Source organism: Triplophysa dalaica, chromosome 20 (assembly GCF_015846415.1).
Source record: "Triplophysa dalaica isolate WHDGS20190420 chromosome 20, ASM1584641v1, whole genome shotgun sequence".
Classification (NCBI taxonomy): Eukaryota; Metazoa; Chordata; class Actinopteri; order Cypriniformes; family Nemacheilidae; genus Triplophysa; species Triplophysa dalaica.
The window spans coordinates 4808772-4828040 of record NC_079561.1 but is presented as its reverse complement, the minus strand read 5'-3'; the positions used below and the strand labels follow the sequence as shown (position 1 = coordinate 4828040).

Here is a 19269-nt window from a genome sequence, read left to right as displayed (position 1 = left end):
GGGAGTCTACAGCCACAGCTGGTTATGAGCTCCGGAGATTTAAAAGTTTGAGCGATCAATAAACCCTCGACAATGATTTCAATGAGAAGGAAGTGATTCTGCTATAGAACTTTGCTCTAAAAGCTTTCACAAGAAAAGTAATTAACCTCAAAGAAGCCATTATATTAATCCGCACATAATGTATAATACATTACTGTAAGTTCGCTGACCACGCAAATCAATGATGTTACACTGTTTCACAAGCCTATTCTTCATCACGTTTTCCACACTCACCTCCTCTGAGCACCAGCAGGTTGACCTCGCTGCCCACTGGCAAATCTTTCAGGATGTCCACTACTTGCGCGTGGCTGAGGGTCTGCACATACTGCCTGTTGATTTCCTTTATAACGTCCCCTTTCAGCAGACCTCGACACCACTGGGCATCCAGAATCATCTTCACCTTCTGTCCCAAAGGACAATCCGCAATAGCGAAGCCAAATCCGCTCGGGCCCTTCACCAGAGGGACGCTGACCAGCTCGGGCTGCAGCAGGGTGGACTCCCCCGCTTCCGGGTAGCGGCCGTTGGGCATCGCTGGGTGTCTTCCATCAGTGTTCATGTAATGAAGGTCCTGGGGGGAGGGGGTGCCATCCGAATGCATGGGCAGACCGTTCATCCCTGGCACGACGGGCATCATGTCCCCGGTGCCCTCTTCGCTGGAGTTGGTATCCTCTGGCAGCGGGTATCCGCGACACAGCACCATGTCAACATACTGATTCACGGGAATGGACTGGAACATCTGCACCACATCTGCGTGGGTCTTGCCAAGCACGCATGTGTCATTTATGTCCACGATGACGTCACCTAAACAAGGGAGGAAGACAAATGATATACATTTTAAATAAACATGCTAGGGATGTTGCGTTCTCTAAATAGCAAAATTATGCAACTTGCCAAAACTATTTCTAGCCAATGCAATAGTTGCAACGCAAACAAACAAACAAACAAACAGAAAATCCCTCCAGAAATGTCACTGTCATCATAAACAGTGCCTCAGCATCTCCCTTCAGACAATAGAAAGCTCACAGCGGGTTTGCAACCCACTGAGTCAATAATTTCAATATGAATTTTAATAAGAATTGTTAATAATTTCAATAAGAATTGTTTTCCCACAAATAAGCAAGAGTTTTGTCCTGGCTCCTACGTCTTACAGAGAAGTGTTTATTAGTATGAAATGCAGTGATAAAGAGTCAGTGCCCACATAACCATTAGTTGAGCTGAAGTCAATGATCCGGCCTGTTGGTTCAGTCTATCTATTGGTAAGTGTGTCTATTGATCTATGCAGAGGGCGTTAAGGGATTCCTGCATCCTTTTCTACCCCGAACCAATCAATGGCATCCTTCCAGGCTCGCCTCGCCGCATGGATTGTTAGCTCAGCAAGCAATATGATCAATGCAGAGCAGGTCTGCAGATACAGCACCACTCCATCTGTGAACTGCATCTAATTTGCAACCCACAGAACCTGTTTTCTTTTACACAAGGAATAGTTCTATCTGTGTTTTCCTGCTATTCATTATATTGGCATGTTGGGTAAATCCTGTCAGTGGCGCAGCAGAGGTGTCATGCAAGGACGTGCAGTGTTTCAGCACACTGACTGACCACCCACAGATGTTTTGTTTTGTTAAGTAAAAAAATGGCATGAAATCCTCAACCCCGATCTGACTGGCTGGATTAACCCAACACCTTCGTTCACACTGCCAGTCAAAATCTGATTGGTTTATCTAATTGGAATATGATTTACGGAATATATGCATTGGTTTTTACGACTATGACATTGGCCTACACCAAAAACAACATGGAGGGTTTTGCGATATGATTTTACAATATGATAACGTGTAGCCGCAGAGATGAACTACTTCATTGGCACACCGACAACAACCTTGTTTCATCAACAGCTCCGGGCGTATTTACATAAGACAAACTAAAAACACAGAAACAGAATTTTTACCCACAAATGAAAGCGGTTTGAAATTGATTTGCATAAATCGGATTTTGATTTTTTTGCCATTTACACTTGCAAATATGATTAGATTTCAATCAGAAACGCACAAAGATCAGTTTTGGACTATCAGTGTAAACAGAGTTTTGGTTAGCATACAGGTTAAAATAATAATGTAGCGACATCTAGTGGAGAGGTTGCAAATTGCAACCAACGGCTCACTCCACCCTTCCGCCATTCGAATCACTAAGGTGGCTGACACACAACTAAGATGTCACATTTTCGCTTCCTTGCAAAGGAGATTACAATTACGAAACACGCTCTGTAGAGCAGTTTGTCCATTAAGGGCTACTGTAGAAACAACATGGCGAATTCCATGTAAGGGGATGCAGATATAAATTGCTCATTCTAAGGTAATAAAAACATGACGCTTCATTATGCAAGGTCTTAATATACCTCTAAAGACATAGTTATGTATTTTTTATTGCATAACACATTGGACCTTTAATGCAATCACCATATTTAAGAACTATAATCAGTTAATGTTTACAAGGTCAGTGACGTAAGATCTAAAAAAAAGAATTTAGATAAAGAAAATTAGTTTGAAGCACTTAGTAGCAGATATTAGCCTAATACTAAATATACATACGAGTTTCATAGGCCTACTTTAAAATGTGTTATAACAGCTGCACTCAAAATTCCTTCAATAAACTTATAGAAAATTTAGGGTTATAATATCAAACAGAGGACAACACCTGATAACCAACCATATATGGTTTAATGGCTTGTTGACAAAGCGTATACATTTGCATAAGGAAATGAGTGTGCCTGGCTGAAGGATGTGTAGATTCCAACACGTATATATCTTGGTTAAATGACTTCCCAATTCTATGTAAGACTAAAGACTCCAGGGAGCTCGAGCACAGAGGCAGTTGTTTCCTCACATTGTAATAGTGTTAGTCTAAGCTCTGCAATTATCACAAGATGCGACGCGGCAGGACCACCAGTTCCCCTGATGCTCACCCACAGATTTATTCTACCATTATCCATGCAATCACGCTGCGTTTCGCAGGATTATTTACAGGGGATCTGGCAACCCGGCAATGCTCCAAGCAATGGAGTCTGGCCAAATAGTATCCCACGATGCACCACACGTCGTACAATTTAAGATTGCAGGGACAGACATGAACGAGCCGGGTTGTTGATGTGGTTAGAGGTACTTAGATCCAATTAATGAGCTGCCTGCTTGAAGGATGACTTATCAATATTCATAAAATAAGCACAAGCTGCCTCTGAACTAAATGAATAGGAGCCGAGAGGAATTACCAGAAGCGATTTTGTTATCATGCGCAGCCGGTCCATCTCTCAGGACGTTCTTCACTTGCAGGAATTCGTCCGTCCGATCTCCACCGATGATGGTGAACCCGAATCCCAGAGGACTTTTCTTCAGGGTCGTGCACAGAATATCCCCTTGTAACTGAGACGGTTCTCGTGTAAATCCTCTCAAACCGGATTCATCTAAGAGAGAGAATAAAGAACGTTGAGGCCAAAAGTATGTGTTGTATAAAAACAACATCCATAAGTGTAAATATAGGGTTGACTCCCTTTTGCTACTGTAACATCTATGGAGAGTAAGGTATATATATTTTAAATGAGACAAAACTTCATAAAACGTCCTCAAAAGACTTGACAGACTCAAAGGGGGTCTGAACTCTAATAGTCATTTATATTTAATAATTCAACAAAGAGAAAGGAAGACCGAGCAAGAGCGTGAGAAAGAGAATGTAGTCCACTGAGTGAATTATATCCACATACAACACAATTTATCATTATAGTTAATTTATTACTCGCTTTCTAAATTGCCGCTCGCCATTTACAACCACGAACATATTAACAGGATTGTTCTGCTTAAGAACTCTGTTAATTAATAACAGCTCAAGAAATACAACTCAAAGGCTGTTAAAGCATTCAGCAACAGAGTTTTCATCTGATGAAACATCCTCGGATGAGCGAATAATCTATTTTTTTCTAAATCTAATTTTGTGAGGTTTAGTGGAAGCATGCAAATTTGCAAACTGCAGGAATGATGTTGTCATGGTGACCCCTTCACATTAAACCTCTATTAAGTTAAGATTGAACTTAAACATGAATTTTGGATTTAAGCCACATTGATGATGCACTTGTGGGCTGTGCATAGACATAATTTGCGGGTGGGACATGTCCCCACTACATCTGGAAGAAATTAAGAAATGTTTGCAGAAGGTGTGTATTGTTTAGGGGCCATTAACGTCTAAAACTTGTGGAAAACGCTTGATGCCTGATGAAATCATATACAAGTATAAAAGCAAACACACAAACAACAACAAAACTAACTGAAGGGATTAGTTCACCCAAAAATGAGACGCATGAGAACCAATGAGATTCGATGCTGAGATTCGGGTAGCCGGCGTGCCGCCATTACAAATGTAGTTTTCTTATTTATACATGATCAAAAACTAACGTGACCTATCTTTCCTAAATACGCTCAAAAAATGTATGTTCCCTTCAGAAGACATATGAATACTTTGGAGTCATGAGGATTACATTAATGATGGACATATGCACTTTTTTAATTACTCAAATTGTGTCCAGCAAAAGAACATTTATACCTGGGACGACATGAGAAAAAAAATTGGCTTAACTATCCTGTTTCAGTGTCTCTACTCTTGTGTACATCTCCTTTTGTTATTAGATTTTTACACCTTTTAAGAGTCCAAACAACATAATTCTGTTAGCATGAGATCAGTTCTGACCTTTTCCTGTAATTGTTTTCTTAAGATGAAGATGTTCAACATGCTGATTCTGGATCAACAGTAAATGGCATCTCGTAGTCTAATTACAGCCATTTATAACTCAAATAACGCAGCCGTATGATTTATTTTTGGCTCATTTGAGAGTGCCAACAGCATCAGATGAGACCACATCAATCTCATTAGGAGAGCCGGACTGGATATCTCACCATGTGTCGTGGGAATTGGATTTGCATAATAACCACATTGATGAGTTGGACTAGCCCAGGGAAAATGGATTATGTTGATTATAATAACCGTGACACATATTTGAACCATATAGCACAGCGCCCATGTGAGCGTCACAGTTTATTGTGCCATGATGGTAGGCCTGCAGCCATCCTTGCATCCTAGATCTCTCTCTCCCGCCTGTTGCGTCGTTTTCGCAATTAATCGATAAAGCAATTGTGGAAAGGGGAGGAGGGTTGGCTTGATGTTTATGTTTACTTTATTATGCATGTCATGCATCATTATCTTTCCTGGAGCAGACCGATGTCGGAATATAATAAAGGTGTAGTATGAAATGTCTGTGAACAAAATGCATGATTCATACATTTTTTGCATCATTATTGTGGCTAAAATAACATCGTATTACAACGTCTTATTATTACTCTATTATATTCTGGCTTCTTTTTTATATTCTATTCGGCGCAGCTCAAACTCCCGTGCCTAAAGCGAGCTGATCAAATCTGTAAAGCAAAACAGTGCCGTCATTCCTGCCCAATGCTCATTAAACTGTCCTGGCCAGCAAACAGAGCATAGCATAGCATAGCGGGGCAACGTGTGAGACAACTAATGAGACGGAGCAGACATCCACCACCATCGCTCCGTAGGGAATAGGGCAAAATCAGTGTTCGGAGGACACAGGAGACAAAGAGACGAAGGGAGTCCAGACAACAAACAGGCGAGTTCTGCTTCTCACCGCTTTACCCTTGAACAACCTGAATCTGAACTCAGTCATGTGTTAAGCAGACCGACAGAGGCCAATGCAATCGTTCAGGTCAGTCTGGAAATGATGCAAGGGTGGAAGAAAACAAATGACCGGGCAGAACTGCCTTTCCATCTTTCTAATGGCTCGCTGTTGTGGTTTAAATAGATGAGAACAGAATTCCCTTTAAGCTCATCTAATCTTTGTGTCTCTATGGCTGCCTGCAATCCAATACGCAATGTGCGCTCAAAATATAGAATCATTTCCATTGATTTGGCCCACGCTTATTCTCACGTCACGTGTGCTGCGTTTATTAAAGAGAGGATTTGTGCTTCAAGTCCTGACACTTAACTTCTAAATGTCACATGAGAAGACAGATCAAGGATGTTTAATGTTAAATCCACAGCAGAACACCATCAACGTGAGCGGAAACGAACAAACATGGTGTAGGTGAGTGGAACTGAACACATGCACGCACACGCGTCAGATGACAGCACTGTTGGATGTGAGAAAAGAATCTCTGAGCCTCTGGGATTAGCCGAGATCATATCGAGCACAGATGTTGCTGATGTTCCTCTGATGCAAATGCTTCACTTCGTGAATCCCCTTCGCACTGTAGACTGGATCAAAAATCGTGACGTTTTAGTTGATAAAATTGCTGGGGTAAAAATCACACACTGAAATCTAAATGCTGGGTTATTACAATCCATTGTTGGGGAAAATATGGACCCAAACACTGGTTTAAATTATTCCATTAAATTACAATATTTGTCAGAGTGCACTTGTCTAAGTTTAGTTGGTACAATCAAGTCGTACCATTCCCAGATAAATTATTTTAATTGACACAGGCCCTTAAAACTCATACGTTTTCTTTTGTCGAGGACAAGAGTGGTTATCAAAATATTAAAGCCGCTCTTTGCCGAAAAACAAAACTGCAAAGTGATCACTGGATGTCAAATTCCATTTGGTTTGTTGAATAAATACTATATTAGGCTGGAATGAAAACCCTTTGCTTGCTAACTAAATTATGTGCAGCAGGACAAGTCTTACACATACTGTCTAATAAAGAGTCCTTAAAGGGACAGTTCTCCCAAAAATTCATGTACTCATCCTCTTGTCAATTTAAACCTGTATGCCTTTCTTCCGCAGAACACAAAAGAAGATATTCCGAAGAAAGTTGGGAACCGAACAGCGCTGGCATCCATTCACTTCTATTGTAGGGACACAAAACCAATGCGTGTGAATGGGCACTACCGGGGTTCAGTAACCAACATTCATCAAATGATGTTCTTTTGTGTTCTGCAGAATAAAGCCGAGCGCAGACAAAAGTGAAAGATGGGGGTAGAGGTAGAGGTGTGTATGTTTCGGTGATTTGAACATCAACAACGGCTATCGGACATCCGCCTTCAATGTCAACTTTTGTTATTACCATTCATGCTCTTAATCGTTCTATAGCATTACCACACAGGAAACAAATAGTAAAGTAGCCTATTCCAAGTCCCACAATCCATTGCATTAATCTTCACGGTGTACAACAGATTTTTTAAGGAGAAATGCCAAAATGTGCTCTGCTTATCATTTCCTGATCTCCTCTTGCCTCTTTGTCCTATTGTTTTCTGTCACCCCAACTGAAAAAATGTCTTTAAGTCTAGGCTGGTCTCAAGCAGACTGTAAAGTTTACTGGTTTTGATATTGTTTGCTACGAAACAACTTGGTGGTAAGAAGGTTGAAAGAATAATGAAGAGAAAAGTTTCTGTTTTTACTTAAGGGCGTTGGTTCTGCAGCTGCTGCTGTTGGCTGACTGGATGGAGACTCCTGGACGATTTTGTTCTTGGCCTCCAGCACAGGATTCTCAAACTGAGTCTTCTGATTGATGTGGCTGAAGGAAACAGTGAGAGTCAGTGTAAAGAACTCAACACGACAGATACAATGACACACTCGCTTACACAAACATGCATTGAGGAAGGAACATTAGCGATGGCTATCTGTTTATGCAAACAGTCAGGGTGAATGAGAAACAAAACCGTCTCAGAGCCAGAAGGTGAAGCGATGTGCGCATGCAACTCTTCCTGTTTGCGGTCTACAAAGTATCGCTAACCAAACAGTCACTTTTTCCTTCACCACAAAAAATTGGTGAATGAACAGTAAAAATAAACATACTGAGATGGAAAAAGCGACATTAAATTGTGTGGTCAACATTTAGTGAACAAAACCCTTCAATGCTTTAAATCTTAAAGAGATAGTTCATAGTTAAAGAGAAAATTCTGTCAAAATTCACAAACCTGTATGACTTTCTTTCTTCCTCAGAACACAATGAAAATATTTCTGAGAAAGTTGATGACTGTACAATGGCGGTACCCATTGACTTGCATTGGTCTTGTGTACATACAATAGAAGTGAATGGGTAACGCCATTGTTTGGCTACCAACATTTCTCAAAATATACTTTTTTTATGTTCTACAGAAGAAAGAAAGCCATTCAGGTTTGATAAGACAAGAGGGTGAGTAAATGATGCCAAAATGACTAAATTTTGGGTGAACTATCCCTTTAGAGATACTAAAATAAATTCCTGGTTAGATTTAATCGCTTTTGTTCAGTTAATGCTCAAAATTAGAAAAATAAATGACTTAATCTTCTCAGAAAACAGACATTATATCATCTAAGGCAATGCCTTTTTAGTATAAATTATCTTGTTTATATTTTATAAATACGTTCTACACTTCAGAAAGATAAACAGAATATTTAATGAATCTCTTAATAAATCATAAAACGTACCACACAAAGCCACACTCTACATCTCCTCTATGACGCTGTGCATATTCAATCTCCTCTACAACACCACATTTGTTTCCTTGTTTATAAGCTGCTAAAATGCATTAATATTCCCTTGGCAAGAATTTCCAAAGACACAAGCTTCACACACTTTTGCTTCCTGCAGAGGTTTGTGCTGTACCCTGCAGTTTTATCCTAAGCGTCGGCCCCTCCCACCCCCCCGGGCCGAATGTAAATTGAGGACTGAACTCCGTCTGTATTATGTGGTTTTGTTTTAACGGTTGTACCTGCTGTTCTCGTGTGAGCCTCGGGAAAGCTTTTAACAGCCGCGGATACTTCGGTATATAAGTCTGCATACTGTGAATGTGCAGAAGAAAGGTGCGGTTCGCGTTTTCGCTGTGTATGACTCATGCTGAGATTTATCCACCCAATCCACAGAGAGCGAGCGGATTGCTAAAGTTCGCGCTTTTGATCGTTTGAGAAATGCATAATGAGAAGTTGTGTCATGCCATATTCACTTGACAACAACGTGAAGCAATGTTTTGTTGACCTTCTTGCAAAAACATTGTGGAGTGTCAGTGATGACCTTACACGAACGTTGTATTGGCGTCCTTTGCTTTGACGCGTCTTGGCTGTCTTGCCAGCTAACTTCATAAAATGTGATATCCCACAATGCTTTGAAAGCAGAAAACGGGCAAATATGATGATCGATAGATGATCTTGATCGGTCTGGCGTTTCCGAACCTGACAATTTTACACCAAATTGATTTATGTTTCTGTCAGTTACATACAAACTACTACTACAAAATTTAATTAAAAGCAGGATTTTCTTTTAAATATGCATAGAAAACAAAAAGACAGATGCAAACTAGCAACAAAAAAACATTAGTAAAGTAAACCAAGATGTTGTGGACAGAAATCTGCCATCCATCATTCTTACAAGGCCATAAATAATATAAGCATACTCACTCCACGTAATAAGTCCCATACTGCGGGTCTTCAATCTTTTCCCAACCATATGGAAGCTCTACAGAGAAGCAGTCAGGCACATCAGAGGCGGCTAAAACAGATGCAAATCACACAGATTCTAAACTCTAGGGGGTTTGATTTTCTGACAGTCTATTTATGAGATGCCAAACATCAGGAAAGTAAAGACGTCTGCCTGAATTTTGACATGTTTTTTGGAAGACATCATAAGAGAGAAATGACTGTAATGTTTTCCTGTGATGTTAGAGGTGTGGGGATGCACTCTCATGACATGACACACTGATAGGCTTTTTTTACGGGACAGATAGAGGCTAATGTCTAGCGCCTCAGCCTGTGTACTTTTATGTTTGGTTCATAACGGAAGGCTGTCTTACCTCCTTCCTCGCATTTTTCTGGAGGCTTGGCTTTCTTTGCCAGTCGTGGATCGAGCCAGGTCGTGGTCTTGGAATTGTGACTACACATAAGGGGGAAAAGCATAAGTAAAACCAACACCTGGAAGGCATAGTAAGCGTGCTCTTTTATTACATTACACCAATCTAAAGGAGCCGATTAATGAAAATGAAACGCTCCGAATTTGTTTTGAGAAACCAGCTGTCAAGCTCCAAAAGAAAAAAACAAACACTGTGAAATTATTGTCAAATAAATTCGCTGTAAAATAAATTCACAGCCTCTATTCGCTTACATGATTGAAAAATAAATGATCAGACACGGCGGTCCATTTTGCTGTCGATAATGTGGCATTTCTGAATCCCACAAACCTTGAATATCATGACAACTCATATCGCTGCTGTCCTTCTGAAACCGTGTATTTACATATTTCTTGATAAAAAAAGTCACGTTTTTGTTTGTCACCGTTTTTTGCAAATATCTAACCAATAAAAGTGCTTGTCAACCTAGACAACATAGTATTTAAAAGCACCATTTCCTGAACAAAGCAAATTTGGGCATCCAAGGTTTCGGAAGGACAGCAACGATATGGATTACTTAAAAAAAAAAAACGTACAGAATTAAACTTGGTTTTTGATTAAAACTGTTAAAGATAAAAAGTAAAATATTAAAACCTAGTTCGAGCATATATTTGTACTAAAACTATCACAATACATATGCTAAAGACCAAATCACAGTTACTTCTGTTACAATAATAAAACCATCGTTAATTTTCTCGAGGGTCTGCTATTTTTCTTAATAATAATATATATATAATATTTGCTGCTCAGTGACTGTTTACAAACAGTCTGTTTTCCCTCAGCATTTTTTTTAAAGAGGAAAATGCCACCTATCACATTAAAACGTTATCGAGTCCTTTTCAAAAACCACTTCAAGTTGTCTGTTCTCGGGAGGGGTGGAGAGTCTACTTTAAAACGAAAACCTGAAATATTAATGACAAGGTGCAGGTCGTCCTCCGAGACTCACGCAGACAGACACGCTCATGGAAGCAAGGCCTTCTGGGAGGGCTTCACTTAGCCGATTGTTTGTGGCACTTTGAGAATAAACTATTGATCTGCTGGGTCTCTCTTCTTTTGTGCGGACTGGAGAGATGTTCGGCTGTGACCACAGACACAGGTAATGGACACTGGGAAAAACACAAGCTAGCATAGCTTCCTCAATGTAAGTGGGCTAGAAAAGAGCTGCTTCGGTTTCAAACAGTGTCTAATGTGGGGTGCAGGAGTTCCCGTGATCCAGTTAGTCCAGTAACAATAAAAAATGTGGAACCAGAAATATTTCTTTGCTTAAAAAATAAACATTGGTGGTACCCCTGTTAACTCGAATATGATTCATAAATTCAAATGAGAAACTTGGCAGAATGCCGTCAAAAAGATTGTACTTTCTATAAACGAAAAAGACACTCACTCAATAAAGTAGACCATCCCCGTCTCCGTGTAGGCCATCTCCCAACTCTTGGGCAATGGCTCCTGGCTCTCATCACGTGGCAGGCTGTTCCAGGTGCGAAAGTCCATACCGCTGCTGGACTGTGTGTAGCTGGGCACAGCCCTCCTCCACTCGGGTCCCTCCTTGTGTTCTGTGAGTGGAAAGAAAACAAACCAGTGAGCGGGACAGAGTGAGAGAGAAAGAGGTGGAGAGAACATACATGAGTAATACAGCAGAACAAGGTTTCCAACTTTCTTGTGAGCGACAGAATCAGACAACATGAGCCACAGGATTTGCATGTTAGGAGAGCTGCAGGGCCAAAGCTGACCAATGCTTCCGTGAAGCTGATATCTGAGACGAAAGTGTGTGTCTCTTTGTGTTTGTCTTTGTGTGTGTGACATGCATACTGCATGTCAAAGAGGCAGGGCTGAAATAAAGGGGAGGAGATGAATGGGAGAAATTGGATCCCTCAGGAAGTCACCTCTTTCATAGTGTGTTTACTCTAGGACCCACGTGCATTTTAACCAAACCAGACTGAAATACAGCCTTCTTATGAGACTTAAGCTATAGATTATATATCTCAATTGAACACAGAAAAACAACAAACCAGGGGTTTCAGTACCGTACACAGAATGACACAAATTATTAAATTCATGCAGTTATTTTTCCTATCTTCTTATCCCTTTACCTATCTTATCCGTTTTTAAATATCCCTGCTTGCAATAATATTTGACATATATGTATAATCTACTTTTATATTTTTTTTTATTCTGTGTTATTTGTTATTTGTTTACACCATGGGTCTGAGAGTAACGCAATTTCAATCCTCTATATGTATGTACTGTACATGTGGCAGAATAGACAATAAAGCAGATTTTGACTTATGTATATTAAACTGGTTCACCCAAAAATGAAAATTCTCTCATCATTTACTCACACAGAGGTTGCTGCAAACCTCTATACATGTTTTTGTAATGATGAACACAATGTAAAATATCTTAAAAAGAATGTCAGTAACCAAAACAAATGTACTGCCATTGTAGTGAAAATAAATACTATGGGAGTTAATCGGGGATGAAATCGGTTTGGTTACTTGACATTCTTTTGAATATCTTTCCTAGTGTTTGGCAGAACAAATAATTGTTTACATAATATTAAGTATAATAATAATTATAATCGCATCGTAGATATACTAGTTACACATTTGCACCATGTAAGGGGAAAATGCACATATCCGAATAACAAGTCTGATAATATTTTGCTGACACATTCATGATCAAAGCCCCCTCATCTTAATGATTCCCTATTGGCGACGCAGCACGGGTGCCAGATGAATCAGCACTTGTGGTTTCTGTGCCGTAACCATGGCGGCATCATTTACGACACAAGCGCTCGCATGAAAATGTGCGCACGAAAGCAAGTATCGTATGAGACCTTTTGTGCTTGAGAGGGTAAGTGAAGAAAGAGGTAGAGATCAATGAACACAGAAAAGAGGGCAGCGAAAGAAATAAAAAGGAACTCTGCTTGCTTGTGTGTTTGCTAAAAAAATTGCGTACAAAGCAGACCAACACGATGTGTTAAAAGTGGTCTTGTGCTATGCTAACAGTGAAGGTTTGCTTCCAAAGAAGGCTATGGAAAAAGCATGTATTCACGTCCTACAATTACCGGCGTCCCACACAGTATTTATAGCCTGAGGCCATATGAGTTTATATTCATGTAAAGTTGTTGGAGGCCGTATCTATCCTATATGTTTATATACAAACATAACAACAATTCATTGGATAAAGCAACATTCTGTTAAAACACAAAACGGCCCAAAACTGAAAATGCCACTGGATGTGGACCCGCGGCAAAGAACGGGTTGCGAAATTTGCGCTTGGCAAAATTTAGATGCTGTTGCCATTTGCTTCTCGTACTTGGGAATTGGTTGTGCCAGAGGGTTTTTAAAACTAAACAACCGTAATGGAGAACAGCTGTGAGGCATCTGGTCCAAATGGATTCACGCAGACGAACACAGCCAACAAAACTTCTCGTAGCTCAACAGGAAACTTGTTTTGCCGTAGTGGTGAAGTGATTTTTCGCTGTTGACCCTTTGAAATACTGCACGATTATTTTGGTTTTCCAGAGCTTTCAGTAACATAAGGATTAGAGTTTTGTTGGCATGAATGTAATAGTTGACGTATGAGAAAGACTAGAAGGTTAAATCCCAGACAAAGTTCTTTGCAATTATGATGACAGATTTATTTATTTATGTTTTCATGTAGGCTTCAATAAAATTATAATTTGAGATTTTATCTGTGGACTTGTCAAAAAACTATGAAATACTCATTAATTCTGTACAAAAGTAAATCTAGAGAAAACTTGTTACATTAAGAGTATAAGAAGGGAAGCCACTTATTATGGGATACGACAGCAGTTCCCATGGTGAGCTATCACGATAACACACAGGGAACATTTCTAAGATTTCAGTTTTACCTGAACATGAGCTGATGTGCAAAGTCACAAGTTTAAATCTTGCTCAGTTGACATCATTCTAAAATAAATCAAGTGCTTCTGTCTGTCAACAGATGTACATCAGCAACTGTGGTTGTTTTATTTTGTGAATTCACTGGAGCATCCAGATGAAATACAGAGCACTGCTGCCGTACATATAAAGGCTTTTATAAAACTGAAATAGTTTAATCTTTATTCGGTTTTAATAGAAGCTACAAAGGCATCATTGAGCATTTTCAGTCAAAGTACTATAATGTACTATTTATTCGTGAGGTTCCCAAAAACACATGCTATGACGCCATTTTAAAAAATTATAATCTTGGATTGTTTTTAATTTAACTATTATTAACTATATTTTTAGAATGACTTTGTGTATCAACAGAGAGCTGAAAACAAACACTTATTAATATATCAATTTCACCAGCCTTACAGCATGTGGGTGGCAGGAGTGCACACTATTGTCTCTGCCAAATCTATCCAAAATCTCAATCGTTAATACAGAAAAAATGACTGTTAAAGACAAAAAATAAGCCCGAGAAAGCTTTTTAATGAGAAGGTAGAAGAGTGCAGTGGTTGGTACAATTAGTGTCAAAAACACTTTTATGCCTCACAGTAAACAACGCCCTCTTCAACATGCTCATTACTTGAAGTGATACCAGGCGTACGCTCGTTCATTCAACATGAGTTTTATTCCACTGGTTTATCGCTGCGGTAACTCAGGTAGACAAGGCATGCGGTCTACTTTAAAGTAGTTCATCCAATGTGTCATTACTTACTCACCCTAATGATGTTTCCAACCCATTACAGTTAAAGAAAAAATACTTTCTTTGGTGAGAAAGACTGTTGACGCTGTTCTGTTTTTTCGTACAATGAAAGGTAAGGGGACTGAAGCTAACATTTCCTTTTGTGTTCCATGGTTTGAACATTTTGGGGTGAATTGTCCCTTTAATGGTCCAGTGTGTCATCTTTGAAGATCTACTGACAGAAAAGCAATATAATGTACATAACTATGTCTTCAGAGCCGTATAAAGACATACTGAAGTGTTATGTTTTTATTACCTTAGAATGAGCTATTTCTATCTACATACTCCACTGAACCCCTTGCATGGAATTCCCCATGTTGTTTCTACAGTAGCACTAAGCGAACAAACTGGACCTTTAAGGGCCTTTTCTTACTTACTTCAATTGCTTGTTCAAAATCCATGTTCAAGCTCAGTTTACCAAATACTGACTGCACATCCATGAAACCCACAGTGATGTAATTTGTACGTTCCCAAAAGTGACCAGCATCAAATCTTATGCACTAGTTATACACTATCTTGGCAAAATCTGTCTTTATACAATTATACAATTGTTCAACTTGCAAAATTTCAGGGAAAAACATGGCACCAATCATATGATTAAATGAATTACCATAAAACTTAAAAATTACACATTTGAAAACCTGGTTTTATAGACTTGCAAAAAAATCACTTTCCAACCCTGGCTTTGCAAAGTTACAAATCTTTCAGCTGTGCCGAGTCGCATCTGTACCCATTTATACAGTATTGATTTTTTTATTCCCTTCCGGATAATTTATACTGCACAATACTGAAACTACATACATTATGTTCAAAACTTATTGAGTTAATGTACTTGATGGCTGGTTTCACCGTCTCACCTGTCAGGCCATTTACTATAGGCGGTCTCTCTTCCTCGTCCTCTTCCTCCGGGGCTGCGCTGTCCTTCCTATCCATTTTACTGACAGACGTGGTGCGCTTGCGTTGGACCTCGGTGTCAAACTCCTCATCAAACAGGACCTGGTCCACAAGGTCTGGCTGCACTGGACTGGGTTCTGCTGGTGGCTTTGGGGTGCCATAATAATTTCCTAAAGAAAAAAGATTATAGAAAGGTTATAATGGTTGACAAAATTAAACCTATTCAAAGATTTCAGTTAATTGAAATCATATAAAATATCAGACTAAATACTATTTTTAAAAACGAAATGAAATAAAAACAAATTAAACTTGTACAGCATATTAAAAATAAAATGACAAACGCAAACAACTAAATTGCTAAGAATTAAACTAAAATGACTTACAAACGATTTAATAGTTTGTCTTTTAAATATTCTAATATTGTATTGCTTATGTTTGTACAGCACTTTGGCAAATACTTGTTGTTCGAAAAAGTGCTTTATAAATAAAGTTTGACTTGACTTTACATAAAAACTATAACTTTAAAATAAAAGCTAATTCAAAGTATTGATAAACTGGAAAAAAACTATAAGAAATCTGATTGTGAACCTATACAGTTGATTCTACACTGATGTAATAAATCAATTATTATAAGGCACAAAATACTACAATATTTTAAATATAATATATTTATTTGTTTTTAATGTGTTGTTAGAAGTGAAAGAATTACATACATTAAAATTTTAATTTTGGGCACATTAAATTTTGATATTAATAATTATAATAAGTAACAATATCATAGTACTAGTAATATTAATGATGGTAGTTTTATTATGAAAAAAATGACACAAAAAAGATGGTGTGAAAAACTGGTAACAAAACTAAAAAACGACAACTCGGACACAAACTCGAATCATCTGCATGGCCACACACCTGAACGTGTCTCAGCACTTGCTCTGACTGTTCAGCCAATGAAGGGTTGAGGTAATTCAGTTTTCCGAGACATGATTTATAGATGTGTCATATGCAGTGTGTTGTGTATAAATAACCAAACCTCAGGCACACTGAAAAATCTTCCTAAAGCACTTTGTCTTTCAGACTCGCTGGTCGCTGAACTTGCAGAACAGCATCGTAATGCAACTGAACTTGCAGTATATCCTGCGGCCTCGCACTGTTCAGTAAGGCTCATAAGTCTTGTTTGTTATTCGTCAACACTGCAGCTCGGCACCCTGCGGTGCTCCACTGGACCAAGACGCAGTGCTCTGCTATTTTACTCTTATTTATTGGAAACGGCCCCTCACTGGAGATTACAGCTGTGATCTAATTCACAGTCTCCGCTGTATGTAGTTTTCAGTGCTCCATACACGCCGAGCAGGAAATATCTGTAAGAGTTCACTGAACTATGCCAACAAAAATCCACTTTACATATTGCACACAACCATACAAATAAATACACAACCATTGTACATAAGTCTCAACACGGTGCTATAAAGCAATTTGAACATAGCCTGACTGATCTATGCTCATCTATAGGTCTGTCTCATAAGTATATTCTCTAGAGTCCTGGATGCATGCCTGATGTATGAAAGGTATCACCAGACCACATGTGAATACAAACCAATGTATCATTCTATGTCGTTCTCTAGTGGAAGCTGCTGACCTACTTTCTCAACAATTCACAATAACACAGGCTACCCGACCAAATGAGAAAGAAGGACAGAAACAGCGAGAGCTCTGAGAATTATTGATTCATTTGCTGTTCTCGACAGCTTCGGGATCCGGAGAGCTGTACATGTACTAACATTACGCTGTCAAATACTGTGATATCCCAATCTACTTGAATGCCGTCACATTATAGACGATCAGGGACATGGACCGGATAGAAATAAGAAAAGGTTATTGCTTTAAACAGAGCACAATTCCCATCTGAAAGACGACAAAATAAAAATGATAAAATTGTAGCCAACCATCATCACAAAGACACCGCTGAGAGCCGACACAATAAAGAACACGTTGAATCATTTATTTTGTTTCAGGTCACATATTACATTTAGTAAATTTAGCAAAATCTCACCATAAGGATTTGCCTTTAATGTATTCCTAAAATAAATGCTTTATTTCAATTAAACACATTTTTATTGCGTTAATAATTCACTCACAGCTGTATTTGTTGATATTTGATAAAATAACAGCCAGAGGATTTATCAATGAAGTCCCTTTTCAATAGCCAACTCAACAATTAAGCATTGAAAACAAGAATGCGAAAGATTTCACATTAAATGTATTTATAAAATAATCACCTAGTAAATAAAACTGCTAAAAGCAGCATGAGTGACTATCCTACAACCTGGTACCGCAGGTGTATATTCTTTAAGACATTTGTGGACATCTAAGCACTTACAAGATGGACAGTGCTTTTAGAGAACTGTGTTGTAAACATCTGTGTACAACAGAAGTATACACTAATGCACTTTAATTTAAACACAGCTTCCTGTGAGTGCACACTAAACACATCGAGAGAGAGTGAGACATGTGCAAACGCTGATTCACTCACATTGATTTTATGATGTAAAGATGTACTATATATAACTCGCGTTGAAAAACAACAATTTCAAACAACAAAAAATGTTGCATGATATTATAACTGCTAACATGCGTGTCATGTTTAAGAACATAATTAATTTGTTATTAAAATAGGTTATTTGTCTTTATGGGTCGATACAACTTGTACAGCATATTAAAAATAAGATGACAATAGTAAACAACAAAATTCTTAAGAATTAATCTGAAATTACTCACAAACTTTGTAATAGTTTGTCTTTTTGGTATTCATATATTGTATTGCTTATGTTTGTAATGTTATTTATTTGACACGAAACACTCACATTTGAAATAACTACATGCTATCAGCTTTCCACAGCTCTATAAATCAAAAATAAAATTACTGATAAATTAAATTTTCATATTAAATTATAGTTAAAGATACAGTTTGTAAAAACTGCAGCTAGATGGCGCACGATCAAAACAACAACAATGGCGTAGTGTGATGATGCCGTGAAGGAGCATTCAGACGGGAACGAGAATTCATGTTCGCGGGTGAGGTAAAGTGATAAAGTTTTATAAATGTTACGTATAATTGTGGTCCATAAATAAGTGACTGCTCGAAACAAGCTAATGGCTTGTTGACACTACTTCCGCATTTGTCCACGACACTGTTGTAATGCAGTTTCTACGTCAGTAAAGGCAGTAACAAAGGGTTACGCGGATATGACGCCATTTACAGGCGACTGCACAGCCCCGTGTTACTGTTTAGAATGCCGATTTTCTTACGATTTGCAAGAAGTTGGAAACATTTGAGGTATTGCAAGTAGGGTTGCAGGGTAAACCGGTGCTACGGTAGCACTGCGATGCTAAAGCTTCAAAATACCCATGACGTCTCTCTATTTTTGAAACGGTAGTATCGTAGTACCGTAGTTAATGATGCATATGCGCAGTAATATTTATTTGAACACTTAAATCTGCCTTTTTGCTGCGTTTATCTACTAAATGAATGTGCATTTTGAATGACTCTGACGTGATAATGATTCAAATTAACATTTTGAACGAGTTGCTTAAATGATTCACTAACTGCGTGAAAAAATTAACGCCACCTAGTGGCCGTCTTAGTTCTGCCTAATATTTCCATTTATAAAGACTGCTGTATCAATGAAATTTGTCCCACATGTAAATTAGTTCCCACGT

At 38.6% G+C, this 19269-nt stretch overlaps 1 protein-coding gene across 6 annotated transcripts in view; it reads right to left on the bottom strand.

The window, feature by feature from the left end:
* The window catches only part of magi3a (membrane associated guanylate kinase, WW and PDZ domain containing 3a), a 101229-nt gene that overhangs the window by 12111 nt on the left and 69849 nt on the right, over nucleotides 1-19269 (bottom strand). For 3 of the 6 annotated variants that reach the window (XM_056732804.1, XM_056732805.1, XM_056732808.1), the window contains exons 4-10: nucleotides 15513-15719; nucleotides 11342-11510; nucleotides 9865-9944; nucleotides 9473-9563; nucleotides 7495-7610; nucleotides 3302-3493; nucleotides 274-840 (exon numbers count right to left, since the gene is read on the bottom strand). In XM_056732804.1, coding sequence (XP_056588782.1) covers nucleotides 274-840; nucleotides 3302-3493; nucleotides 7495-7610; nucleotides 9473-9563; nucleotides 9865-9944; nucleotides 11342-11510; nucleotides 15513-15719 — 1422 coding nt within the window. The remainder of the gene's footprint in view (nucleotides 1-273; nucleotides 841-3301; nucleotides 3494-7494; nucleotides 7611-9472; nucleotides 9564-9864; nucleotides 9945-11341; nucleotides 11511-15512; nucleotides 15720-19269) is intronic. The other 3 variants (XM_056732806.1, XM_056732807.1, XM_056732809.1) reach the window with 1 other exon arrangement.